Below are 27,566 nucleotides of genomic sequence, written 5' to 3'. Positions count from 1 at the left end.
CAGTCCAGGCAGAGACGTGGGCGGCTGGGCCAGGAGGGTGTTGGGGGCGGGGCCGGAGGTGGCTGGACCGGGCATGCGCGTTCGAAGGGCCATGCCAATGTGCCAGCTGTGTGGAGAGACGGGAAGAGGGTCCGGGACAGCTCCAGGGCTCTGGCTTGGGCAGTAGAAGTGAGGGAGCCATGGATCAGGAGCTGGGGGGCGGGAGGAGGTGGGCTTGGGGAGGTGGGGCCTGGGTCTGGGCTGACCTGAGCCCAGGGTGGGTGCCGTGAGGCAGAGGAGAAGGTGGTGCGTGAGGGGCGCCTGGTCGCCATCTGGAGGCTGTGCGGGGAGGGCCAGGCCACGGGGAACTGGCAAGAAGAGACCAGTGCCCCGGGGACCGTGGGACTTCCAGCAGCTAGGGTCACAGCCAGGCGACAGGGCAGACCACGGTCTCAGTGGGAAGTGGGAGTGACAGGCAAGGAAGATGGAGAGGGGCCAGCAAGCTGCCAGGAGAGCAGGGCGGACCGCACTTCCGGAAGGGCGCTGGGAAACAGTCCGCAAGCAGGAGGGATGGAGGGACAGCCCAGCTCGGTAGCCGGGAGGGTGTCTCACAGACCTTGGTGAGAACCGCCTCTGGGGTGTTGAGGGCAGATGTCAGGCTATGATGAGAGAGACAGCAAGTATGGAACATTCTGGCAAGAAGGCTGGCCGGGAAGAGCTGGGGGCAGGAAGCGAGGGTGGCTCTGTCAGGCAGACTCTCAGGAAGCCTTTGCAAGCGCCCACAGCTGGGCAGTCGTCCTGGCTGTCTGAGTTTATAGAGGAGATTGGGATGCACAGAACGGACCAACTTGGTTACCAGCGTTCACTTCCCAAATGAAGTCTTTCCACAGAATTCACAGTATAACCCAATGAATGGTGAGCTCACCGAAGGCTATTGGAAACGGGCATCTGCCTCATCCCGAGAAGGCCCCTGCCCCATGACCTGGGGCAGCTCCCAGCAAAGAAAACGAGTCCCGGCAGCTACTCAGACAGTGGGTGGCCCGTGCCCCCATCTCCCTGAGATACAGCTCTGGGTCACAGCACACGCCATTAGCTGACACCTGTGCCCACTAGCGGGGAGGGCCACCTGGGCTCTGGGAGAGGTGTCAGGGAGAGGCCATCTTGGAGACATACTGTTATCCGGCACATCCGGCAACTGCCCTTGTGATCGCGGCGGCAAGCCCCAAGGGCTTCCCTGTCCTCTCAGCTCACCTCGCCCATTCTCCGCCTCTGGCTTGTTGCCCCCCTCGCGAGGCGGGAGAGCCAGAGCGGCCGAGCAGCCCGGCGGCTTACCTGCGTCTGGATCCGGTTGAGGCCCCGGAACCAGAGGATCTGGCCTCTGCGCAGCTCCCGCTCGGCGTGGTCGATCTCTTCCTCGCCCTCAGCCAGCTCCTCGTCGGTCATCTCGTCCTTCCCGGGCCCGTGCCCCGCTTCCTTCAGGCACTTGAGCTGGCTGGTGGGGATGGTGGCGATGACCTGGGTCGCCAGAGGTGAGGGACAGCAGGCAGAAGTGGCCGTCAGAGGTGGGAGCTCTGCTGGGGCCGGGAGCGGATGCAGGCTGCCCGCCTTCCACTGATGCAGGCCCAGGCCGTGTGTGCGCCCGCCCCTGCACAGGCCCCGGCACCGTGTGCAGCTCTCTCCTCAGTGCTTGCTCCCTGCGGGCGGCCCCTGGGCCGCCTCTGCCTGCTGCCGAATCCTGCTCTCCAAAGCAGTGTGCGTGCCGGTGGACCCTCCTCCGTCGACGCCCAGAGGAGCGGCTCACGCCACCTTCCCGCACAGTGTGTGACGTAAGGGACTCGCTTCGCCAGACCAAGGTCTGGCCCTGGCCTGGCTCGTGGGAGGGGACCTTTAGGCCCCTGCCTCTTGGTTTAGCTGGGGCCGAGGGCAGGCGGGCTACACTGCCGCGGTGATTTGGGGCGGGTCCCTGGGTCGCATGTACCATCTTGACCTCTGGGGCGCAGAGATTGAGTAACTAAGTCACATGGGCTCCCCAGGCCTCCAGGACCGACGCCACTCAAGTCCCCGGACCGCACCACTCAGGGGAGCTGCCCCGATGGTGGTACCCGTGCGTGTCATCACACATTACCGCTGGGAGAAACTGCACTGCCACGCGACTCCCCTGGCGGGGGAGCTGGGAGCTCGTGCCCGGCCTCTCCTGGGCCTGCCCTATGTAAGCATGAACTTGGACATCTAGCCTCCAGAGAATAACACCTGCCGTTGAAGCCACCCTGTCTGGAAGGTTCACAGAGGTATTGTGTAGCTTCAAATATGTGAGCATTTTCCAAGCCACCCAATTATAAGGCACGATTTTCAGCTCCTACCGTGGCAAGGGGAGCGGCGGGTGGTTTTGCTGGGCGCTGTGACATCCCAGCCATGGCCCTTTGCATGCTCTCTGCTGAGGCTGTCACTTGTGGCCCCGCACCTAGGTCATGGCCTGTCCCAGAGGCAGGCTAGGGGACCCTGGGCTGCCCACAGTTCCCCAGACAAATTGGAAAGGGGCAGGGCTGGGAAAGCCACTGAGGCAGACACTTACCTGTCCCCAGACCAGCTCCCCAACACCAACAAACAGGCACCAGAGCCACTGTTCCGTAGACAGCGGGGAGCAGCTGAAGGGCTTTCCGCCGAACTGCACGATGACAATCTGTGGAAGAGGGGTGGGCGGGAGGCGCGTCCGGCCAGCTCCTCTAGCCCTCGGGGCTCCCCCTGTCCTGTGGGCCGAGCTCAGGGAGTCAGAAGGCTTGTTGCTTCACCCAGGTAGACAGGCAGTTCCCGGGAGCCTTCTTTTCTCTGGCCTCCTTCCCTTCGTCCCCACCTCAGCCAGTGCCTAGAGAAGCTTCCTAGACCGGCTGACCACAGGCCGTGGGTGCTGTGCCGGACGGGCACGTGGCCTCGCTTGCTGCAAGGTGCCCACCGAGCCAGGCGCCCCGGACTGTCCCTTTTCCAGCCTTCGGGCGAGGCTCGGTCATGTTAGCCATGTTCCTCCCGCAGCCTCATGGCCCCTCCGTGGGAGGAGTCCTCTTCCAGGGGTGAGCTTTTCAACTACAGACCAACTGGTCCCAAGGCCACACTCCAACTCTCTCTGTTCCTGGGCTCTCACCCTCCAGGCCACTGTCCCCCTCCCTAACCACCCAGGGCTGGGTCCCAGACCACAAGGTGGACAGCCCTACACCCCAGAGCCCAGGAATTATTCACACCATCAAGTGCTCAGCCTGCCCCTCCTGCCTCAGCTCCTGCTCTGGGTTTCCCGCTCTCCTGCCTGCCGACCAGCCCGGGTGCTTCCCCAGGTGGTCCCTGTGCCGTGGCTGGCCCCCCCTCTGAGAACTGCGAGAAACCAGCTATCCTGGCCTGTTGGCCTCGCTCTACCTCACATTTTCTATCAATACGCCCTGGTTTTGAACACTCAGCGCCTCCTGGAGTTAAGGTGGCCTCCCGCCAAGGAATGGAGTTCTAGAAATGGGAGTGGCAGACCTGGAGGGACCTGCAAGAGTGGAGCCGTCGCTCCTACCTGGATGGCGAAGGTGCCCAGCACGATGGTGCAGAAGATGGGGTTGCCGAAGATGCCGTGGAAGACGTTGCGCTCGCCATGGATCTTCCGCGCGTTGATCTCGTTGAAGAGCTGCATCATGACGAAGGTGTTGAAGATGATGGTGTAGTGCTCGGAGGGCGGCGAGTGCAGGGGCGCGTTCCTCCCGCTGTCAATGTCGAAGAAGAGCTCGCCTGCAAGCCCAGGGCCGCGTGAGGGGAGCCGGGCCCAGGTGGGCGCGTCACCACCGGGCGACACGGCTGGAAGTCATGAGCCCCCCAGCCCCCAGGCTAAGCAACGGGAGATCACAGCCAAGGCCGGGTCCAGACCAGGGGGGTCTGGCACTGAAACCCCAGGACAGGGGTGAAGACATTAAGACCCGTTTGCACACTGGCTCGAGCTGGGGAAGGAACGGCTCTCGGGTCAGCCATGACCAGCTTCTGCTCCCGAGATAGCAGAGAAAGGCCCCATGAGAGGACCCCAGGTGCTGCCGTTTGGGCGCCCTCACGTGGTGACCCTTGCCCCTTGGCCACCGCCATGCCTGCACTGAACTTTGAGTCTACTCCCAGGAACATGTGCTGAGAGCCAAGCCACCACGTGGTCAAGGCTCATCAGACCCGTGGAGGCCCTCTGACGTCAGGAAGAGAGGCCACACATAGACAAAGCGACAAACCTGCCCCCACGTAAATAAAGGAACCTCCTAAAAGGAGCCGATGCCGTACAGAGAACAAAACTCCCAGGATGGCAGAGAGGTGAGGGCCGAGGGGTCCTCACCGGAAATCGGGTCCCCAGGTGCCCGTCTGTCCCTGCCACTGCCGGACACCGCCGGGGCCTGCGGGGCTGGCCACAGCACAGGGTGCCCTGGGCCAACCTACCGACGAACAGCAGCGTGAAGATGGTAGTGAGCTGGTAGGCGGCGTGGCCCAGAATGTTCTTCATCATGGTCCGTGAGATCAGGGGCTTGTCCCGGCCATACGGCTTCCGCAGCAGCAGCGACTCAGTGGGCGGCTCTGTTGCCAGGGCCAGAGAGGCGAACGTGTCCATGATCAAGTTCACCCACAACATCTGCACGGCTTTGAGAGGAGAGTCCTGTGGAGAGGAGCCAGTTACCCCAACATGGGCCTGGAAACCCCACCGGCCCCCCACTCCTGGGAAGAGACGCAGCTTGGGGTCAATGTCACTGGAATTGAATTCCATCCCTATGTTTTCTTAAAGTTAGCAGAGAGTTTTCGCTGGGCTTTCAGATTCCTGCTCTTAAAATGTTGTCAGTCTCCCTTCTTCTCTCACCTGCTGGCAGTGATCTAGAAGGTGTGGTCCAAACTGTTAGCAGGAGGCTGCCACGCCCTGTCACTTGGCCCAGGCCATAAAAGAGCCCGACAGATGCATTCCTGCACCCAAGGGCCAGGAAGAGGTAGAAACTGCACTGGACCTTCCTTCCCATCGCCTCTGACTTGTTGGTTAAAAATGAGCCTCACAGAAGACAGACACCAGGGACCATATCCTGTAGGAGTCCATGCCTATGAAACTTCTGGAACTGACAGACCCATGGAAACAGAAAGCGAATGGGTGGATGCCAGGGCTGGGGGAGAGGAGAGTGGGGAGTGGCTGCCTGGTGGGTACAGGGGTGATGAAAAGGTTCTGGACTGAGGTATAGGTGACGGTTGCACAAGATGTGCAATGCATCAAAAACCACAGGATGGTACACTTTGGTTCAAATGGCTATTACGGTACAGTTTATGTCATGCGGATTTTATCTCAATTCAAAAATACCTTTGAAAGGGAGACAAATTCTGGACACTCACTAATGGGGAGAATTGGAGAACTGAAAAAGGAAAAGAGGCTCCTGCAAAGGTTAACCACGGAGTTCCCAGCAGACCCAGGACAAGCGCAAATGCAGGTCTACCAAGACTTGCACACGCATGTCCACAGCGGCCACAGGTGGAAACAACCCAAATGCCCATTGATGGAGGGATGCAGAAACACAAGGTGCTTGCTCCATACAATGGAACATCAGTCCACCATCAAGAGGAATAAAGTACCTGCTACAACATGGATGGACCTCGAGAACATTGCGCTAAGTGAAGGAGCCAGACACAAACAACCACCTATGATTTGGTTCCGTGTAGCGGAAATGTCCAGAATAGGTAAGTCTGTAGAGACAGAAAGCAGATGAGCGGGTGCCGGGGGCTGGTGGAGGGGGAGTGGCGCTTCCTTTTGGGGTGATGAAAACATGACGGAACTACATAGAGGTGATGATGGTACAACACTGTGAATGTACTTAAAAGTCACTGAATTGTATACTCTCAAACGGTGAAGTTTTTGATGGGTGAATTCTATCTCAACCAAAAAAGTCTGCAACAAAAAAAACCTGGCTCCCGCCACTGGGTCCTCAGGTAGGGGCTCTTCAGCCTTCACCCTGCTGGGGGCGGGGTCCCCTGGGCTTGCTCTGCACACTGGGGTCCAGGTGCACTGGGCGGGAGGAGCCCGGCCATGGGAGGGAGAGCCCGGGGTCTTCCCTGGGCCCCGGTGGCCCCCAGTGCCCACCTGAGTGATGCAGGCACCCGTGAAAGCCACAATCACGGCCACCACATTGACCGTCAGCTGGAACTGCAGGAACTTGGAGATGCTGTCGTAGACATTGCGGCCCCACATGACGGCCTTGACGATGCTGGTGAAGTTGTCGTCCGTCAGGATGATGTCCGAGGCTTCCTTTGCCACGTCAGTCCCCGCGATGCCCTGGGGGACACACACACCGTGTCCACGGGGCCCCTTCCCCAGCCCCCCTCACCCACTCCAAACGTGTCCTTGTACTAGAGAGGTTTTGCTCACAAACAAAGAGGGCGCCACCGCTGCAGCCGCCACCAACAGGGCAGAGCTTGCAGAGGCCCAGGTGGCCAAGATGCGAGAGAAAGAAACTTCTGGCACTCTGCAACTTGCCTCAACGCTAGCCCCCACACTGCTGCACAAAGCTTACGTCCTCCATCACAAGGCCCCACCTGGCGTGGTGAGCCAGGCTGACAGCGGGTGGCTTACCATGGCGAAGCCCACGTCCGCCTTCTTGAGGGCTGGCCCATCGTTGGTGCCGTCCCCGGTCACGGCCACCACCTGCCGCTGCTCGCCGGTGTTGCTGTCGATGATCCCTGGAACACAGATCAGGGCAGGTCTGGTGCCACCTGTGGCCCCGGGTGACCAGCCCGGGGGCGGGGGGGGGGCAGTAGGCTCCAGTCCTCCGTGCTGTCCACCATCTTTGGGACCAAGTCCTGTGCCTTCACTGGCAGTCGCATCCCCCTTCTCCCACCCTGGCCCATCACCCAGTGCGATGATACAGGGTGGTGGGATTTCGTAGAAGGCAGGGGCTCGGCACTGGGCAACTTGGAGAAATGTCTCCCTCTCCTGGGCCCCAGTTTCCCCATCTGCTATGAAGAGAGCTGGTCTCTACTGGCGTCTTCCATTGATACTGTGAGCGCAGAGAAGTGGAGGCTCGAGCCCTGGCAGGTCAGCCCTTTGAGGGAGTCTCCATTATTATCCCCATTTTCCCGATGAGGTTCAGGGAGGGCCAGTGACTTCCTCTGAGACACAGTCTCCAGCAGCAATGGGTCCAGAGCTGAGTACCCTGAGACCCAACTGGAAGCTCAGCTTTGGGCATCTGGGAGCAGACGACGACCCGAGGGGTGACGGCCATACCCCGCCTGCGTCCCGCCCCCCGGGGCAGGGGCAGGGCAGGGTGAGGAGTGAGCCCACTCCATTACCTTTAACCAGAGTGTGCTTGTCGGTGGGAGACGATCGGGCAAGGACCCTCAGCTTGGGCCACACCTTGTCCAGACGCTCCTGTTCTATCTGGGAGGGAAAAGCACAGACGCTGCAGAGCCTCGGTGGCAGGGCGGGCAGTCAGGGCTGAACAGAGGGGGCGGCGGTGGAGAAAGTGCCAGAACCGTGGACTCGAGGGAGGGCTGGCGGCCGGGAACTACCTCGCCTTTCTCGTTTCGGATCCGCCGGTTGAACTCCTTCCCCTCCAGGCACAGGAAGTCCTCCCCGGGCTGAATGATGCCGCACTTGGCCGCAATGGCGCGGGCCGTGTTGATGTTGTCCCCCGTCACCATGCGGACTGTAATGCCAGCGCGCTGGCATTTGCGGATAGCTTCAGGGACCTGGAAGGGACAAGATGGCTGGAGCCCAGAGCCGTTCCTCCATCCAGATCGGGAGGAGGCGGGAGAGACGGCCTGTCAGCTCTGCCCCGGCTGGGAGCCTGGCCCGCAGGGAGCAGGGTGCCCCCAAGCCCAGGTGCCTACTTCCCTGTGCCGGCCCCGGGGACCACCGACGACTCAGAACCAGGCCCTGACACCATGAGCAAGGCTGGGAGAAGCCACTGGAATGCTGTCAAGGGGCACCGTCGGAGCCGTGTGCAGCAAGGTGACCGGAGAAATCACCCAGCTCTTTCAACCTCAGTTTCCACTGGGGAAATGGAGCCCCAGAGCAGCCGAGCCAGGACCAGTCCCATTAGCAGGCCAGCTGGCAGGGGCCGTGCCAGTGAGCTCCGGAAGGACAAGAAAGGAACCTCTGGCCCCAGCTGCCCCGCCAGCTGGCAGGACCCACCTCGGGTTGGACCCTCTCGGGCCCTGACTCAAGGCAGGCTCTGGCCTTGTTGGCCAAGCTCACTAACATCTGTTTCCCCGCCACTTTTTTTTTTTTAAATGATATAAAACCTAAGACATTTAGAGCCGTAGGCTTGACATGACAAGGCATTCTCACTGCTCATTAGAGGAAATGGGACATCACTCTGGTTCCTTAGTACCTCTCCATTTTCCAAACATAAGATTAGATTCCGGAAAAGGGAGAAGAACAAGACATCCCTCCAGTGCTGAAGGGAGCGGAGGCCAGCTGGGAGGGGGTGGCATTGTGGAGTGGAGAAACTCCCGTTCCAGCGAGGAGGGGACTTGTGAGCCCGAGACAGCAGCGCAGAGGAGAGTCGTGCCGACCGCGCCTGAGGGGCCAGGAGGGGAGAGGAGGGCAAGGAGATGCGGCGGGGCAAGGAGATGAGTCCGCTGGGCCCGGCGCACCCCACTGTGGGCTCCCGGTGGGGCCGGGCTGAGCCCCCGGAACCGTGTAAGCATGACAGAGAGCACGGGAGCACGCGGTGTCCCGGGGGTGGCCTGGTGGCCAGGCCGGGGGAGCTGGGGCCAGGCGCCAGGGGGTCAGGGCAGCTGGGAGACCCCAGGGGAGGTGGGCAGCAGGCGGGGCCAGGTCGGCTGCAGGGGACCACTGGCCCGGGAGGTCCGGGCACGCTGGTGGCCCCCGAAGCCAGGGTGTGGAGGCTGTGATCTCAGCCAGGGAGAGGGTAGGAAGAGGAGGGGTACCCGGGGCCCAGCCAGAGGGGCTCCCACTTCTGGGCTGGGACAGAGTGACCTTACAATCCCTGCAGCAAATATGGCCAGGCGGCCTAGAAGGCCCCGCCCCGGGAAGGGGGCTTGCGTCCCACACCCCCGGTAACGCGTCTCCTCGCTCAGCTCAGGGACGCTTTCTGTTCTTTGGGGATCCTTGAGCGCTAGAGGATGAGCTGCCGGGAGATACCTCCCTTTCCAACAAGCTCCCCCCACCACCTCTGATGCGTCTGGGAGGAGCAGCCCCTCTGCTGCCACCAAGTGGCCGTGATGGGCCTGAGCCCTGGGAGCCCCAGGTCCAGCCTCTGCTGGCCTCCTCTGTGTGGGCTCAGCCCAGGCCCGGCTCGTCTCTGGTCTGAAAGGCCCTTGGCCTCCAAGCCAGGTGGCAGGATGCTCCCTCCGTCTGCAGGCGCCCTCTCCCTCATCGGGTGACTGTCCTTCCTCGCCTGCCTCCCACTGGCTGAGGCCCGACAGCACAGCAGGCAGCCAGGTGTCTGCAGGAGCCCCCAGGCCCTCTGGCGTAAGTACAGCCTGCCTACAGGGTCCATGCAGCTCCCCAGGGCAGAGACACCCCCCTGCCAGGCCCTCCACAGGCTGTAGCCGTCCCAGGCCCCCAGGCATCCCGGCAAGTTGAACAGCACCCTATCGGCCTTCCCGCCTGCCGTCAGCACCTGGGGCTCCCCTCCTTGGCCACTGCGCGGATGGCTGGTCCCCGTGGGCTTCTGCCTGGCTTCCCCACCTGCTGCCCAGCCTCTCACTCAGCCACTCTCCAGCCAGAGAGGAGCGGTCCTGTCCCCTGGGCCCTTTTACCAAGGCCGTTTCTGGATCTTAAACGAGCTGCCCATTGCCTGGCCTTGGCGGCTCTCTCACCCTGTGCTTCTAGCCGCCGGGACAGCCACTGAGGCTGAGCCTTCAGGGTGACCTTCAGGGAACTTTTATCCATGTTTTCTCTAAGATGAAAACGTATAAAAACAATAATATCCCTCTCTGAGAAGAGCACGGACCGGGGGAAGGGCTGGGCCTCACCCCGCCTGTGTGCAGCCCTTCTGGACTGTTCCATCCGGCCCCCAGCCTAGCCTCATTGGCGCTTCTGTAAATGAGCTGCCGTGGGCCAGAAGAGGGCCTCTGCAGCTCTGCCTCAGAGACCTACAAATACGTCTCGGGCCTCCAACCTTACATCGATGACTAGAGCTTCAGTCTGCAACAAATATTTGTGCTGGAACTTAGGGGAAGCTTGCAGGGCTCCTTGGCCCAGGGGGTCAGGCAAGAAGGGCTCCCCGTGCCGTGCGGCTGCCAGCCGCTTCACACCTCACACCCCTCCATCCGGGCAAAGGGTGGAGGTGGAAGGGCTGGGGGCTTTGTTATGATGCTGTAGAAATGGCCTTGGCCAGGGCCCTGGGGGTCCGTGAATGTCGCCTTCCTGGGTCTGTGAGACATTCCAACAGGAGCTCTGGCTTTCCGGCAGCTTCATTCAGCCCCAGTTATCTGGATGGAAAAGTCTAGAGCTGCTACTGTCGACACGTCCCAAGGAGTAAGGAGAGGACAACCATCACCCTGGAGCGGCCACCTGGGGGCTCTGTTCAGGTGGAGAGGCCATCGGGTCTATGCAAGGACCACATGGCTTTAGGACTCGGCTCGCCGTATGGACACAGCCTTCCTCTGCGCCTCAGTTTCTCCTTGGTCCGGCGAAGGGAAAGGCCCAGTCCCTGTGTCCCTGGAGGTAGCCCTGCCTCCCTCAGCGGCATCCTGTGCCCCTGCTCTCCAGGCAGCTCCTCTCCCCACCTGCCTTCTCTGGGCCCATTCCTTGGCTCTAAGTCTCTCTCCTTGCCTTTGCCACCACCCGCTTCCTCCTGGGGCCAACTCCGGGTGCCCCTTCTCTGCACACGATGGTCCCTATCTCCTTGGAATTCGGGGATGCGCTGTCGCTGATGACCCCTGACTTCTGAATGGAGGGTCTGTGGTGTCTGATCCAGTACGTGAATGCCTGTCTCCCGAGGGAGAGCTGAGGGCAGCCCGTGCACGCACATGTTTTCAGGCTAATTGGCAGGATCAAGGTGCCCGTGCTTCTGACACGAGGTGGGCGCCACTGGAGAGGCCCTGGGAGAGAGAGGATTGTTCCCTGCCTCACAACCTGCACCCCCCGCGCCTTGCACACTCTCTCTGGGGGCTGGTGTCCTGCAGCTGCCGCCAGCACCCCGCTCCAGGGCCAGCCTGGCAGGCTCTCTCCCTCGGGGGTCTTGCATCTTGAAGGACCAGCACCGCCTCCATTGCTCTTCCTCTCTGCACCCTGACCAACCTCTGCCCTGTCGCTCCGTTCCCTGTTCAGCAGAGCTCTGGGTGAAGTTGCGTCCACACGCTGGCTGCCCTGCTCAGCCACACACCCCTCACAGTCTCCCCTCCCCGCCCGGCCCCTTCCTTGGAGTCTCCTTCGCAGGCTCCTCCTACCTGTGCTCCGCTGCACCCACGACCATCACTCATGAAAAGACGCCTCTGGAGAATGTCTTTCTGGCCAGGACCTAACCACGTGACATCTCCATGGGGATGTCCCGAACCTCACTCGGCCCCAACCAAACCCTCGACTGAGAACTGCCTTCCCCTCCCCCAGCCCCCCAAACACCATCTACCCAGTTCTCGGAACCAGAGCCCTGGGAGTTGTCCCCGGCTCCTGCGTCTCCCTCACCAGCCCCTCTGGTCCATCAGTCCTGCGGGCGTTGGCAGCCGTCGAGGTTCTAACTGCCGCCCTCTCTTACCTGGCGGAGGCCAAGCAGGAGGGGGCCTTCCAGATGGCAGGACCGAGCCTCCTGAAGGGTGCAAGGGCAAGAGGACGAGGGTGGGGGTCCAGTGTGCCGGGGAAGGTCTGATCTGGGGCGTGTTGGCCATGCCCCTGGAGGACCCCGAGGCTCTGCCATCGCCCACCCTCCCCAGTTGGTCCAACTCTGGCGGGCTGCCATTTGTTCTGCCTACAAAGTCTGGCAGGGAGTGGCGTGACGGCCAGGAGGGCAGGAGAAAGGGGCAGTTCCCTCCTTGCATTTACGTCTAAAGGCCTCACCACCGAGGCCAGACGCGAAGAAGCGTGGCCCCTCCACCCGTCCCGACAAGCGGGCAGCTCACAGAGGGGCTCTGGCTACCTCGGGCCGCACGGGGTCCTCGATGCCCACAACGGCTATGCAGGTGAGGTCGCCCACGACCTCGTTCTCGTTGTCCCAGTCGGGCTCCTGGGCAGCGGAGAAGTCCCGGTAGGCGATGCAGATGGTGCGGAGCCCATCGCAGGCCATCGGCTCGATGATCTTCTGCACCATGTCGTCCCGGTCCCGAGGGCGAAAGCTGCGCAGCTCCCCATTGCTGTTTAAGATGTTGGTGCACCTGGGGCGGACAGAACAAGAGGAGCCCTCGCCGTGAGGCGGGGGAGCCAGGCCTCCGGCTGAGCCCTCCATGTGATGCAGTGGAGGGCTTCTCCCAGAAGGGGGCGCTGTGCTCGTGCGCGGCCTAACAGTGTGCCCCTCCACGTTCTGCCCAGAACCTCAGAATGTGACCTTATTTGGAAAGAGGGTTGTCGCAAAGTTAAATGAGGTCGCAGTGGAGGAGCGTGGGCCTTCAGTCCAATGCCTGCTGTCCTTATAAAAAGAGAAGCGGGGGCTTCCCTGGTAGCGCAGTGGTTGAGAGTCCGCCTGCCGATGCAGGGGACGCGGGTTCGTGCCCCAGTCCGGGAGGATCCCACGTGCCGCGGAGCGGCTGGGCCCGTGAGCCATGGCCGCTGAGCCTGCGCGTCCGGAGACTGTGCTCCGCAACGGGAGAGGCTGCAACAGTGAGAGGCCCGCGTACCGCAAAAAAACAAAACAAAAAAAGAGAAGCGGACACGTCGAGACACAGACACAGGGACAAGGCTGTGTGACGATGGCGGCAGAGATTGGAGAGATGCAGCTACAAACCGAGGGAGGCCAAGGGTGGCCAGCCACCACCGGCAGCTGGGACGGACAAGGGAGGATCCTCCCTTGGAGGCCTTAGGGGGAGGGCGACCCCACCCACACCTTGATTGAGGACTTCTGGCCTCCAGCACTGGGAGAAAATAGGTCTTTGTTGTTTGAAGCCCCCAGGATGATGGTACTTTGTTCCCACAGCTCCGCACAGACTCGATGGGAGTTGGGGGGCTGTCACTCTTGCCCCGTTGCGCTTTAGGGAGAGAGGTGGGACATCAGCAAAAACCGAATGCCACGGAGCAGGGCCACGACAAGGCAGCGACCACAGAAGGGCTGGGATGGGAAAGGCTGGCAGGATTCAGGTGCAGAAAACGAAGGAGCAGAGGAAACACGGGCCCCAGAGGCTGGCATGGCAGACGGACAAATGGGGGCCCCGAGCAGATTGGTGAGGAAGGAAAGAAGCCAGCTGTGGAGGCCACGGGAGGAGCCCAGAGGTCCTGCTCGGGACTCTGTCCTGAAGGCCCCAGAAAGCCGGGGGTGAGCACGGCAGCACAATCAGGCCAAGTCTTAGAAGGGTGCGTGGGCGCTGCAGAGGCCAAGGCCAAGGGGAGGTGTGAACGCTGAGCGGGTGCGGGGCATGGTGCACTTGGAGGCAGAGCCGTGTGTCGCCCACCTCAGTTTCCCTAACAGCTCTGCTGAGATACAATTCACACAGCACACGACTCACCCGCTTAAAATGTCCCATGCAATGGCTTTTAGTATATTCACAGTTGTGCTACCATCACCACAGTCAACCCGAGAACGTTTTCACCACCTCTAAAAGGAACCCCGCACAAGCGACAAAAGAGAAAAAGAGATAAGCTGGACTTCACAATTGAAAGACATTTGTGTATCCAAGGACAATCAAGGCAGTGAGCAAAAATCTATCGAGGGAGTGAAAAGACGGCAGCCCACAGAACGGGAGAAAATACTGCAAAACCAGAATGTGTTAAGGATCTAATACTCAGAACATACAGAAACTCTTACAGCTCAACAATCAAATGACAAAGAATTCACATCCAAGATGGGCATGGGCTGGAATAGATATTCCTCCAGAGAAGACAAGCAAATGGCCAATAAGCACATGAGAAGGTGCCAATGTCACTAGTCATCAGCAAGATGCAGATGAAAGCCACCATGAGATCCCGATGGCTATAACAACAACAACAACAACAACAACAACAATCAGGTAATAACGCGTTGGTGAGGATGAGAAGCTGGAACCCTCGTGCACTGCTAATGGGGAAGTAAAGTGGGGCAGCCCCTGTGGAAAACAGTTTGGTGTTTTGTCAAAAAACGAAACATGGAATTACCATACGACCTGGCAATTTCACTCCCAGGAATATACCCAGGAGGATTGAAAACACGCGTTCAAGCAGAAACTCACACATGACCACTCAAGGCAGCGTGATTCACAGTCGCCGAAGGTGGAAACAACCCAAGTGTCTGTCGCTGGATGACTGGGTAGGCAGAATGTGGTCTACCTGAGCCATAACAAGGAATGGAGCACTGATATGGGCTACAACTTGGATGAACCTTCCGAACACTATGTTGAGTGAAAGAAGCCGGGCGCAAAAGGCCACGTGTACCGTATGATTCCATTTATAGGAAACATCCAGAATAGGAAATCCACAGAGACAGAAAGCTGATGAGTGGCTGCCAGGGGCTGGGGGGAGGGGGAGGGGTGCTTGTGTAACGGGCACAGGGTTTCCTTCGGGGCGATGAACTTGCTCTGGGACTGGGTGGTGGTGATGGCGCACAGCCGTGCGAATGCACCTAATGCCACTCCACTGTCCACTCTAAAGTGATGAAAAGGGCCAATTTTATGCTATGTCTACTTTACCGCAATAATACAACCAGAAATGCCACACGCTTTAGCTAGCCCCAGCCCCGGGCTGGGTCCTGCTGCCCACTCACTTTTTCAGCAGGATCTCCGAGGCGCCCTTGCTGAAGAGGCGGAAGCCGCTGTCGGGCATGCGTATGACTGTGCTCATGGACTTGCGGACCGAGTTGAAGGTGTACACTTTGTAAAGCTTATCTTCAGGAATCTGCTCCCGCACGGGCTGGAAGTCCTGCTTCAGGTCCAGGACGAAGCCCAACAGAGCGCACTCCGTCTTGTTGCCCACTTGGCGTGGGAGGGCGCCTTCCTTCTCTGGAGGCTGCGAGGTGAGGAGAACCAGCATGGCCCTGGAGGCCCAAGGCCACCCTCCTTACTGTCCCCGGGCCCAGCCCAGCCTCGGCCGCCACGTCTTTCAGGTGTGGTGGCAGGGAGCTAAGGAGGGCCTCCAGTACGGACTAGATGGGCAGGTTTTCCACGACTCACTGGGCTGGGAAGGGCTTCCAGAACCTGCAGGCCCCGCCCAGTGTCCGGGGACGAGGAGGGAGACCAGCACCCCAGAAACGATTGTGGCTCTCGGCTCAAAAGTCCTTAAGAGAGCCTAGCAAGCCCCTGGTGACGCCTACGCCGTAGCCGGGCCAGGTTCCCTCCTCTCATCCTACCCCCGCCTCGGCCCGCCCTGGCTCCCGGCTCACTAGTATTTTGGTGGTGTAGGCACTGTTGATGGAGATGGCGTGGACCAGGAGGTCGAGGATCTTGGGGGTCAGGGCGCTGGGGGCCGGAACCTCTTTATAGTGGGTGTCCCCGAGGTAGGACTGCACCACGGTCATGCGGTTGGTGGTGAGCGTGCCTGTCTTGTCTGAGCAGATGGCCGTGGCATTGCCCATGGTCTCACAGGCGTCCAGGTGGCGGACCAGGTTGTTGTCCCTCATCATTTTCTGTAAAGGGCACAGATGGAGGCTTGGGTAGCCAGCTGTCCTCGCGGGGTGGGGGAGCACAGCGGCATGTAGGATTCTGCTCCGCCCACCAGCTTCCCTCGCGGCACTAACGGCCCGGGACCTCGGGCAGCAGGTGCACAGCTCAGATGGCAGTGGGGTGGTGGTCAAGCCGAGGCAGCGGGCCTGTGAGACGTAAGGACTCTCGTCAGACAGGCCGAACGGTCGACTCTGGGTGGCCACTCTCCCTGGAGCGCAGCTGGAGCCTCCCTGCTGCCCAGAGCCCCCTCTCGGGTCACCTGCAGGCCCTGTGGCTCCCCTGCCCACCCCGATCTCTGCCCTGCCCACCGTCTCCCAGGGGCCCCCTTTCCCCCTGCCCCCACCTCAACTCCCCCGGCCCCTCGGCGACCCTGCCCACATCCTGCAGATGCTAGCTCGTCACCCGCCGCTGCCCAGGGAGCCAGGTGGGCAAGGATGTGCAAGTCCAGCTCCACATCCCTGCTTGGCCTACCATTCTTCCCCTGAGCAATCCCAAACTTTATCCAGTCCTTGCTTCGTCCAAGTTGCTTAACGGCTTTGCACCACAAGTTCTGGGTCTGTACCCTGGGATCGCGGAATTCTTATTCGTGTCATGTTTATTTTATTACCTTGACAGAGTAAGCTAAGGAGATGGTGACAGCAAGAGGCAGGCCCTCTGGGACAGCCACAACCAGCACGGTGACACCGATAATGAAGAACTTGACGAAGTACTGCACGTAGACAGGTGTGCACTCTGCCAGCCACGCCCGGCCATCCACCACGAAGGTCTCGATCACAAAGTAGAGGGCCAGGATGATGACGGTGACGGCAGACATCACCAGCCCTGCCCAGCCACATCAGAGGCCACGGAGCACGGAGGCGGGAAGGGTGGCCGGCAGGGGTGAGGGAGGGGAGACAGCAAGAGGGAAGAGCTAAGGGGCGCTGCAGCCACATTCCCGTGGCCCCGAGTCGGGGGAGGCGCTCCTGGTCTCTGGCCTTACGGAGCTTCGCAGTCCACGCTCACCAGAGGGGGCGGAACCAGGCCCTGAAGGCCATCACCTGCTCCTAGCCCGTGCCCTTGCTGCCTGGCCCACACCCCACGTCACATCCCTTTCCCACTTGTTCTCCTTGGTCCGGCCTCGAGTCCGGGAGCCCAGTGTCCGCCCCTGCCCGTCGGTGGCCCCTGGGCCGCCCCCTCGGCTGCCCCCACCTGCTTTCCCGATCTGCACAGCCAGTTTGGTGAGCTTTCCCTGAAGGACCGACTTCTCCTTCTTGGGCACGTTGGCTTTCTTCTTTTCCCGCTCCTCCGTCTCCCCACCTTCTGCACTCTTCAGGGGCTGCATCTCCATGGCAACGGCCCCATCCTGCTTCTTAGCTGCACACAGAAGAAACCCGCAGCCCAGGTTAGGGCCTGGCCGCTGGGGTGACGGCTGCAAGGGGCTTTCACGGAGAAAGATATGCCACACCATCCGAGAGGAAACAGGGGGCTCTGTCCTCTCCCTCCTCTCTCATCAGCCCAGGCCCTCCTGAGGTGGGCAGCGGCTCCAGCGCTGTCCTGGGCAGGACAGAGATGCTTCTCGTGGGGCCTCGCAGGGGAAGGGAGGACAGACACAAGCACTTGGGCACACAGACAGCGTGGCCAGTCCTGTAACGCCCCAAATCTCAATACCTGAAAGCAGAGGCCTGGGGCCCATGGAATGTTCCAGAACCCAGAGCTGACTCTTGCCCACTGCTGTCTTAGCCACGTTCCCACTCCTCTCAGGGAGGCCCAGGAATCCCCGCGCTCTCCTCCCCCGCTCCCCGCTCAGGCCGTCTCTCCTGCCAGCCCTCAGGTGGACACCCCTCGGGCGGATGCCTGGACTTCCATCGGGGCCCCAGCTCGGCACGCGCGCAGTCCTCAGCCCATGCCCCGGCTGCTGGCGGGCAAGCCTTGCACCTTTCTCTCGCCATGGGGCCTTCCCTCCTCTCCCCTAGGTGCCTCTCCACCTCCTCTCCGGAACCGGCAGCCCTCTCACAGCCCCCTTGGTGGACCCTAACGTGGTGGTGCTGTGTCCCCTGCCCCACACCCGCCTCTGGCCCGTCCACCGCCTCACACGCCGCCCCGTGTCATCTCATCCGTCCCCCACCCGCAGGGGGCACCCAACCCTGCCACTCGTCCTTGTCCCCCCACCCAGTGGGGCTCTCAGTGCCTCTGCATGCCTCCTGCCACCATGCAGTGTCAGCCGCTCCCTCTTTCTCTGTCTCCCCGCCCATCCCTTCTCCCCTTGGCTCCCTGAGACCGCTCACCGGTGGCCTCTTCTTTCCATGGCCTCGGGCCACAGCCTCAGCGACACTCAAGGTCCCACCCCACTGGGCCACTCTAGCCTCTACCCCACTGACTGCCACTCCCTGCCCCTGCCCGGGGCCCTGGCCATTGGACTGTCCTGTCCCAAGTGCCATCCCAACCCCAGCCGGCCTCTGAACTCCAGTCGTCTGTCTGCGTTCCTGGGTCCCACACTGCACTTGAGTGTTGCCCCGGGTTCACGTCTGTGGATCGTGACCTTCCTGAGGGCCAGGACCGTACTTTATCCATCTCTGGATTGCCAGCACCTTCAACCCTTCACCCTGGCTACAGGGTATCGGCACCCACCAGGCATTCCGGCTGAAAGGGGCGCAGGCCTCGAAGGCTCAGCAGACAGGCAGCCGAACCAGGAAACCCGCAGGCCCGATTAAGTCTCAGTTTCCTCAGCAGGATGCTGGCTCACGGGCCATATTTGCGCACTTCCGGCGGGGTCTGCAACCGAGGCGGGCGGCCCCCCACCCTGCGCCGCACCCTCTGCCACCCATCCTGAGCGCAGGGCGCGCGTTACCTTTGGTCTGGCTACTCTCCATCGCCCCATCCTGCTGCTTGCCTACAACGGGAGAGGAACGACAGACACGGAGACTTGAGAACACCCATGTGGCCTTGGCACACACGCGCACACAGGACAGCGGGGCACAGACAGTGCAGCCAGTGAGTGTGGTGAGGGCGGCGGGCGGGGGAAGAGGGCCTGCTCTCCAGCCCTCCAGAGAAGCCGCGGGCCAGCCCTGGACAGACCCTGGCTCACGCATGGTCGGCAGTGGGAGGTTTCTGGAAGGGCCGGCACCACGGGTAATGAGAGCTGCCAGGTGTCAGGTCCCAGCTCTGCTGCCTCAAACAGGGCCCCCCAGTCGGGATGGGTGCTCCCCCCAGAATCAGTGCGAGGGGGTTGACCTAGATGGTTCCTAAGTCCTGGTGGCCTAGAGATCAGCTTTCTGTGCAGCGTGGCCAGCAGTCAAGTCTGTGGGCGCTTTAGAGGATAAAGGAGCGAGACGGCTAGCCTTGGGGCACCCACAGCGCTGGAGGGGGCGGCAGGGGCACTGGCCGGGCTGGGCCCCACTTGGAGCTGTGCGGGCGCGCCTTCACAGACGTGCTCTGCCACCATGAAGCCCACAGCTGGGTGCTAGGGACTGGGGCAGTGACCAGCTTCCCCAGGCCAAGGTCAACGGTGCGGGCTGTGCCTCTGGTTTCTGAGGCCGGAAAGGACTGCAACTCTGGGAGGGCCCAGGAGAGCCGGCAGGTGACGGGCTCTGAGCTGGGGGTCAGGCTCCGCCCCCCAGCTCCACCTGCCTCACCTGCCCCAGGGCAGCAGCCGGGAGAGCTCTCTGCAGGCCACACACACACTGCCCTGGATCCAGAGACGACCAGCCTGGGACAGGAAGGGCTAGTGGGCCGGCCTGTCAGCCACGACCCAACAGCTCGTGTCACTGGGGACCCAGGGACACAGACCGGAGGCCAGGTGGCTCCCAGGCAGTGGGGTCTGGTCTGGGGGTCCCAGGGAGGAGGGAGAGGTCCCCTCGCAGCCCCAGTGGGGTGTCAGTTGGGCCCTGTGGGGCATTCATAGGTGAAGGAGATTTCTGGGGCGGGGCAGGGGAGACACCTGTAGACACACGGTGGGTGACAGTGCAGCACAGTGCGGGCGTGTTGCCCTGGGGCCGTGGCAACTTCTGGAGGAGGGAGGGAGGTTTGAGATGAGCACGGTGGGAATGGGAAGACGAGGGCTGGGCCTGGCCTGAGAAGGGGCATAGCTGAGGCAGGGGAAGGAGTGGGGAAAGAGGTCAGTGCCGGAAGGCAGGAGACAGGCGGGCGAGCAGCGCCCTTGATGGACAGATCGAGAGGTGGCGGGGGGCGTTGAGGGGGGATGCTGAGGGCGAGGTGCCACCTTCTGGTCTCTGCAGCGGCCAGGGCCTTGGCGGAGACGTGGGGGAGGCGAGGGGTCGTGGGTGCCACTGCCCCCTCCCCGGAGCCTGGCCATCTCTGCCTCCCCTGCAGGGCCCCCCCCGCCACGTTCCCCTCCTCCAGGGAGCCAGCTGCTGCTGGTGTCCCCTCTGACTCTCAAGTGGCACAGCAAGCCAGGGAGAGGAACCGGGGCTGGGGGAGAGCCGGCGGCGGGGGGGCCTGGAGGGGTCTTGTCAAGGTCGAAGAGAAGGGGCCTAGGACCGAGTCCTGAAGGATGGTGACATTTAAGGGAACCTAGCGGGAGGGGAAGAGCCTGGGAAGGAATGTGGAAGAGGCGTCCTGCCGAGCAGCCGTCAAGGACTCCAGTCCAGCCCAGAGGAGGCCCAGGGCCTGCCTACCCACCCACTTGCCCTCCTGTGGGCCCCAGGGTGCTGGCTGTGGCGAGACACCGGGCTGAGCCCCACGGGGAGGGGGGCCTGGTGTGGCCAAGGTGGCCGAAGGTCCGCCGGTGCCCACTGGCTGTGAGGGGTGGGCCGGGTGGGCCAGGAGCAGGGAGGAGTCCAGGAAGGGAAGCCAGGCCCGGGCTGCCAGGAGGCGGGGCCCACGGAGGCTTTTAGGCAACAGCAGCTCATCCGTTTTTCCTCCCTCACGTGCCCAGGTCCGGGAACACGAGTGCGCCTTTCCTTACGCTGACCTGTCCCCACGTTACTGGGCTGGGCGGACCGATCCCGCCTGGCGACCCGCACGCCCTGTCCCCAGGGCCCTGGCTGCGCGCTCTGGCACATGGTCTCCCCGCACTCGTGCGTGTCTTTGTACTTCTAGTGGGCCCAGGCGGCTTCCCTCAGGGGTGGGGTGCACGTCTAGAGAACGGCATTCCTTACCTGGTTTGATGGCAGGAGTGGCCTGAGGGGAGACCCAGGCCAGAGCAAGGCGAGCAGATGCAGGCCTGAGTCGTGGGAGGGAGCGGGGTCCTGACTGGGATGGGGGCGGGGGAGGATGCTGGCCGAGCTCCAGAGCTTTGTAAACCCTGTTCTGAGGAGTGGAGGGGGCACCAGCCACGCCTGGGGCTCGGGACGCTGGCAAGAGGAGGCGGCTGGGTAGCCGTGTGCCAGGTAGGCCAGGGTGAATACAGAGCTGGGCCGTCAGAAGACATCTGTCCCTCGACACTGCTCTCCCTTAGGGTGAGGGCCCTGGCCCCATCTCAGCTTCCTCTGGCCCTGGCTGTCCTTTGGGGTGTCTAGTCCTTTCTGCTTGGGAGCCCTCCACCTTTGGCTGCATGGCCTGTTTCCCTAGCTGCCACGTTGGCCTGGGGCCCTCAGTGCCTCACCATGTGGGCTGAACACCCCCAAGTCGGGTGCCTGGTCCCTGTCGCTCCAACCCCATTCCTACCCAGGCAGGGCACTCCCCCGACCCTGGCACCCACGCCCCCAAAGCCTTAGGGGAAGAGCCATCCGAGGGAAACTGCCTCACACAAAACGGGGGGCCCCAACCTGCTGGCTCTGGGGCAAAGACCCCAGAAGAGGGGTCTCCAAAAGGAACCAGGAGACGGTATGGCCTCCCAGCCCCTGAGGGCTGGTTCTCCCCAGTGCCAGAGCCAGGGCCTGGGCCAGCAAGGGGCCGTCACCAGGCAGGCGCAGAAGAGAGCACGGCTACGTACGAGGGCCAGCGGCCTGGTGGCACTGGAACTGCAGGGTACTGTTGCCTTTTACCTTTCTTATCCTTCTTCTCCTCCTCTCCACCAGCCCCAAGCAAGGTAAAGATGATGCCTGTCTGAGAGTTCACACCAACGGCTGTCACCACCATTCTTCCAGAACCTTCCATGACGTGAGTGCCTGGCACAGCAACACACAGAGGCTGAGACAGAGATCTGCACCGCTGGATGGGAGGCTTGCTCAGCACCTACAGGTTTTGTCCCGGGCATTCCAGGAGCAGGGACTCTGGTCCCGCTGGGCTCACCTGACAGCAGCATGGGGTCTTTGTCTGCCGACTTGCGCACGTGGTCCGACTCGCCCGTCAGGGAGCTCTCGTCAATCTTGAGGTCATTGCCCTGGATGAGCACGCCATCGGCGGGCAGCAGGTCTCCTAAGGCCGGCCAGGTGGCCAGAACCACAGACCATGCGTCCAGGAGGCCTTCCTCCATGCCGCCTCCCATCTCCCCCAGAGGAGGTCCTGTCGGGTGTGCGGCCCTCTTCCTTTGCTCTGCTTTCTGGGGGTACCCACCCACTCCTAGCCCTGTCATCCGTCTTCCAGGGAATGGGGCCCACAGGAGCGCCCTGCCGTGCTGGGGAGGCCCTCGACAGGCTGTGGGGACAGCCTGCTCCTGGGGCGCTGAGGCCGCTGACACGCCCCGTCTTTGCCGGGCCTGCTGCCCGAGCTGCCCGCCTGCAGCCTCCCGCCCCACGTGCTCCCCGGAGAAGGCCTGCCCCTGACGTGGGAGCTGAGCCCCTCCGCAGCGTGGGTGGCGATGGGCGCGCTCACCATACTTGACCTGGGCGATGTCCCCTACCACCAGCGCAGCCACCGGGACCTGCAGGAGCTGCCCGTTCCGGATGACGGTGAACTTCTGCTCCTGTTCGATGCGGCTCTGCAGGCCCCGGAACTGCTTCTCCTTGCTCCAGTCGTTGAAGGCCGTGACCAAGACCACGCAGATGACAGACAGCAGGATGGCGGCCCCCTCAATCCAGCCCGCCTCGGCCTCCCCTTCGTCTTCTGCCCCAGCCGACACATTCCCGCACGCTGTGCCCGAGGACAGGAGGGAAGGGCAGAGGTGGCAGAGAAGTCCCTCGGCCACCCTTCTTCCCTCCGTCATCTCAGGCTCTATCCCTCCCCTCCTCCTGCCAGCACCTCTGCGCTGCCACCCGCGTCCCGCCCCCGTCCACCAGGTCCTCCTTCACCGCCCTTCCCAGACCTGCCCCTCACCTTCACTCTCCTCTCCAGGTGGCGCATAGAATGAGAGGCCCAGGGATACGATGGCAGCCACCTCCAGGATGATGAGGGTCACATCCTGCAGGGCCTCCCATACCAGCTGCAGGAAGGTCTTGGGCTGCTTGGGAGGGATGAAGTTCTGCCCGTAGATCTGCCTGCGCTTCTCCAAGTCATTGGTGTTGTCGGCCAGGCCTGCGCAGCGTGGGCACGTGGAGCAGAGGCACAGAAGGAGAGGATGGGAAAGGCCAGCCCCGCATCCCCCTGCCCCTTTCTCCGTGCCTGTCTTTCCCTCTACACCGATAGCTCCCAGAAAGCGGGCACTGCACTGGCCTGGCACCTGGAGCCCTTCTGCAAACCCTGGGGGCATGTAGGCGGGAGCGCTGGCAGCCTCTCCAGCTGCCTGGAGGGCACCGGTGCGCGGCCGCGACCACGCGGTAACTCGGAGCCCGAGCGCAAGGAACGGGGGACCATCCTCCTGGTGCGCCTGCGGAGCTCCAGGAACTACAGTCCCCTCCGCAGCCCCAACAAGCTGTGTGAGCCGGGAGGGAGGGAGGGAGGGGGGTGGTTTGCGCAGCGGCTCAGAATCAACACCCACAAAGGGGCCCGCCCCAGCTTTTGGAAGCTGGGCCCTGACTTCTCAGTCTTGGGACGACCCACTTCCCACCCAGGCCTGCACCAAGGCCGCTGGGTCTCTCCTTCTAGAGCATGAGTCTCCTCAGGCCCATTCCTGAAGGTACCGAAAGCTTCCATGTGGGACTGGTGTCCAGGCCATTGCCTCCGAAGGCCAGGCATCCACTTGGCCATCTTCCCCAGAGGCAGGCAGATGGGATGACACGGTCCCCTGGCCCCGACCTCAGCGCTTGGGACTCTGCTTCCTTCCAGGCCCATCCACGGGCCCCCCACCCCCCACTCCCCCCAAGCCTTTCTGGCTTCTCTGCCCCCAAGTGCCTGGTCCCACACTGACACCTCGTGGACAGACAGTGGCTTGCAGTTCCCAGACCTGAGTAGCTGCCACTCCCCAGGCCTCCAGCGGGGAGGGGAGGGGCAGGGGGTGGGCAACCAGAAGGACCCGGGTGCCAGCCCTTGGGGTGCCCCCTGCTGGCTTGGAAAGCCACACAAGACCGGGTCCCAGATGAGTTGAGAACAAGAAAGTGCTGAGTGTGGTGCAAAGGGGTTGGAAGGAAGGAGGGTGGGTGTGTGCTGGACAGGGAAAGGTGGCTTCTGGGGAGGGGGAGGGGGAGGGGAGGGGAGGGGAGGGGAGGGGGAGGGGAGGGGAGGGGGAGGGGAGGGGAGGGGAGGGGGAGGGGAGGGGAGGGGGAGGGGAGGGGAGGGGAGGGGAGGGGAGGGGAGGGGAGGGGAGGGGAGGGGAGGGGAGGGGGAGGGGAGGGGGAGGGGAGGGGAGGGGGAGGGGAGGGGGAGGGGAGGGGAGGGGAGGGGAGGGGAGGGGAGGGGGAGGGGAGGGGAGGGGAGGGGGAGGGGAGGGGGCCCCTCGGGGTGGAAGGACTGACAAGAGCAAAAGCCCCCAGACACACTGCCTTGGCACGTCCCCTGAGCTAGGCCATGACCGCACACTGTCCGCTCCCCCCAGCAGGAGCCACAGCTGTCTTTGCCCTTCCCCTGCCTCACTGTGCCTGGGCCCGGCCACGGCTCAAGTTTCTGGAGGCTGTGGAGTTGGGGGTCTGGGAGAAGCTCAGGACCTCAGCTCCTAAGGGCTGGGGACCCAGCTCAGGGCCCATGTCCCACTCCCTTCACCTACAGGAGATGTGAAAAGTGGGGTTGTTACTAGGAAGGTCCTCGAACCCTGAATCTCCCAGACACTCAGGGTCTCCACTACCCCCGCCCTGGGAAAGGGCACTGATCTGGAGGCCCCGAGAATGATAGAGGAGAGCCCATGGGTCCTCGTCACGCCTCAGGAATCTGCATCTTGCCTGCCCTGCCCCCTATGCCCGGCTGGTCCCCGCAGGAAGCTAGGCCCCCAGGGCCCCTTCCCCAGGAGCTCCCTCCCTCCCTCCTTCCCTCAGCCCGTCCCTTGGCCTTGGTTTGCCCTTGGTGCGGCGGCAGTGCTTCTCTATGCCTTGCTCTAGACCAGCCAGAGGCCCTGGCCTTCCTGTGGGTTCAGGGGTCCGGAGAGCTGCTGTTGCCGAAGTGCTTGCTGGGGTGACCGAAGGCAGCTGCAGCCCCTCTGGCTCTGAGCACGCACTGGTCCAGCAGGGCCCCTGAGGTGGCCCAGGTCCTGGGTGCAGGGGCAGTGGCCGGCAGTTGGCATGGACTCAGGTGGGCACCCTGCCCAGAGCAGAGGCCAGATGCCATCAGAATTGGATTAGGACCACATGGGGCAGTTCTCGGCTAATCTGCCCTCTCCTTTCCACGAGTGCCAGTGGAGGCCAAGCGGGGGAAGGGCCGGGGCCCAGGTCTCCGCAGCTCGGCCTAAGACCCAGGCTCCCTGGCTTCTGGAATCCTCCTGGATAGCTGAAAATGCCCTGGTCTCCTCACCCTCCCCAAAGCACCAGGGGGTGTGCGGGGGGCCTGGGCTCAGCTAAGTCGCCCCTCCCCCAGCTCAGGTCACTGTGTCTGAAGCAGGAGCGGGAACGTCCAGGTGAGAACTCTGGGGCCTTGAGGGCTCCCAGGGTCGGAGATGGGAGGGTGGTCCTCGAACCGCTCGTTCTTCGGGATGCAGACCAAGCCAGGCTGGGGTCCCTCTGTTGGGGTCACCCACCTGGGCACCCGCCCTTCTTTACGCCTGCCCCTCCGCAGGCACCGGGCGAGCGCCAGAGCCTCTGTGGCAGAATCGGGCACGTTCCCAGGGGCCTTGACATTTTAAATATTTAACAAGGCCTGACAGGCAGAGGAAAGAGCTACCAGCTGAAGCCCATCTGCTTCCTTTTATCTGGGAGAGGCCAGAGCCCTTGTGGCTAAATGGCCCTCCACCCTGGCCTCCCCCCAACCCCAGCCCCAAGTCCGGGGGCTGGGGGGAGGGGATGGGTGAGGAGGAGAGCAGGAGAGAGCTCCTCCGGCCCTGAACCAAGCCATCTGCCCCGATCACACACCCACACCAGGCCGGGTCCCTTTAGAGCACAAAGCAGGAGAGACCCAGGCGGCCCCTCAGAGCTCCTGAGCTGGCCGTGCGGGGCGCCCCCTCACCCAGCCTCAGGCCCACCTCCTCTGCAGGGGGGGCGGGGGCAGGAGGAATCTCCACTGCCCGTTCCAGCCCAGGTGTCACCTGCACACAGACGGAGCCAGAGAGCAGGAGACAAGGGTGGCGGCCAGGGCCCTGGGTGGACAGAGGTGTGATAGCCAAGACAGGAGCTGATGCCATCAGCCGGCACTGGCCGGCAGCAGCCCTGGCACCAGCAGCCCTGCCGGGGAAGCGGCAGCTGGGCCAGAAATGCTCCGGCCTCTGGAAACTGGGGCCAAGCCTGGCTCCCCGGGTCCCGGCCTCCCAGCAGACCCAGCGGGCAGGACTGGGGAAGGCTGGTGCAGGGCAGGGGAAAAGGGCCACAGGGCAGAGGGGGGGACCAAGGTGGCAATCAGGCCTCCACCCCTAGAACCTTCTAGAGGACACACCCCAGGCTCCCTAGAGGCTCCCTGCAGCAGATCTCAGATTTGGACCTCTTCAGGATGGCCTGCGCTGGTGCCACCTCCACTCAGCACTATACCGGGCCCCCACCCCAAGCCCCTCCCTAGAGGACCGAACCCTACGCCTTTCCTCCTCTTCCTGCCCCCCTCAACTGCACAGAGGGCCAAGCATATGGTGAACCGGGGGCACTCGGTCAGGGGCTGCCCCGCTCGTCTCTTGGAAGAGCTGCTGGGGTTTCAGTTTGGGGCCCATCCCGCCAGCATGTGCAATTCGGTGCCGGCTTCTCCCTTCCTCTTCTCTGTCGTTCCATTTCTAGTTAATCCAAAGAAGAGATGCAAGCGGGAACTGCTGATTACGGATGCACAGGTGCAGGGGGTTGGGTTGCCCCACACAGAGCATGTCCCACTCAGGGGGAAATGGGAGCGCACAGGCCCGATCATGGTCATGGTCGTGGTCAGGAGTGCCTCTGGGAAGCTGCTGCAAGCCCGCCCAGCCCTTGACGGGGCCTGCCCCCGGGGCCAGAGAACGTCTGCAGGGAGGAGTGAGGGGCGGCGCAGGGCCGTGCACCCCCGGCGCACACGCCGCCCGTGCCAGGGCTCTGCTGGCAGACTTACCCTCCGTGGGTGAGGTCTTCAGCCTCCTGCAGAGCCCGCCCACATCCCCGTAGGTTTCCTGGACTTTCTGCAGCGCCTCGGCCCCTCGGAGCTCCATGAGGGAGCGCAGCTCAGCCAGTGTGCACCCAAAGCCCCCTGCGTGGGGGGCCTCCCGCTGCTGCTGGGGTTTGGGGTGGAACTCGATGGAACTGTTGGCCACGTCCCCCATCCTGCCTGTGGCGCGGAAGGGGAGGGTGTCCTCCAAGGTCCCAGCGCCTGGGTGAGGTGCGGCGAGGTGGCGGCAGAGGGAAGTGGCCGCACACAGACACCTGGGGAGAAGGAGGTGAGAAGAAGCCCGGGGCTCGGTTGAGACAAAACCAAGGTCCACTCTCCTGGAATGTTCTCTGCAAATCTGCACTCCGTCTGAGCCGCGACTCACTGAATGCAGAACTGCCCTCCCAGGCCCACCTGCCAGCTCACCCCCGTGTCCTGCCACCGTAAGCTCGCTGCGTGGGGAAGCAGGCGGCGTCAGAGGCTCCTGGTGGGGACCTGCCGCCGCCAGCAGTAGC

General features: G+C 62.7%; 1 protein-coding gene across 5 annotated transcripts in view; it reads right to left on the bottom strand.

Annotated features, from left to right (window-relative positions):
• ATP2B3 (ATPase plasma membrane Ca2+ transporting 3) overlaps positions 1-27,226 on the bottom strand; it is a gene marked incomplete at both ends in the record, with an annotated part of 40,510 nt that extends 13,284 nt beyond the window's left edge. For 2 of the 5 annotated variants that reach the window (XM_082680946.1, XM_082680948.1), the window contains 19 exons: positions 1,312-1,494; positions 2,552-2,659; positions 3,524-3,735; positions 4,417-4,630; positions 6,086-6,277; positions 6,575-6,681; positions 7,291-7,378; positions 7,510-7,689; positions 12,048-12,282; positions 14,793-15,034; positions 15,408-15,650; positions 16,295-16,509; positions 16,876-17,040; positions 18,515-18,556; positions 21,612-21,734; positions 21,859-21,984; positions 22,381-22,638; positions 22,822-23,019; positions 27,019-27,226. In XM_082680946.1, the coding sequence (XP_082537072.1) occupies positions 1,312-1,494; positions 2,552-2,659; positions 3,524-3,735; positions 4,417-4,630; positions 6,086-6,277; positions 6,575-6,681; positions 7,291-7,378; positions 7,510-7,689; positions 12,048-12,282; positions 14,793-15,034; positions 15,408-15,650; positions 16,295-16,509; positions 16,876-17,040; positions 18,515-18,556; positions 21,612-21,734; positions 21,859-21,984; positions 22,381-22,638; positions 22,822-23,019; positions 27,019-27,226 (3,339 nt within the window). Of the gene's footprint in view, positions 1-1,311; positions 1,495-2,551; positions 2,660-3,523; positions 3,736-4,416; positions 4,631-6,085; positions 6,278-6,574; positions 6,682-7,290; positions 7,379-7,509; positions 7,690-12,047; positions 12,283-14,792; positions 15,035-15,407; positions 15,651-16,294; positions 16,510-16,875; positions 17,084-18,514; positions 18,557-21,555; positions 21,735-21,858; positions 21,985-22,380; positions 22,639-22,821; positions 23,020-27,018 lie in introns of all 5 variants that reach the window. The other 3 variants (XM_082680947.1, XM_082680949.1, XM_082680950.1) reach the window with 3 other exon arrangements.
• Between the last annotated feature and the right edge of the window lie 340 nt (positions 27,227-27,566).

This window comes from Grampus griseus (assembly GCF_964374135.1).
Source record: "Grampus griseus genome assembly, chromosome: X".
Lineage (NCBI taxonomy): Eukaryota > Metazoa > Chordata > Mammalia > Artiodactyla > Delphinidae > Grampus > Grampus griseus.
The sequence above is the reverse complement of the archived record's forward strand: the minus strand, read 5'-3'. Positions and strand labels throughout refer to the sequence as shown.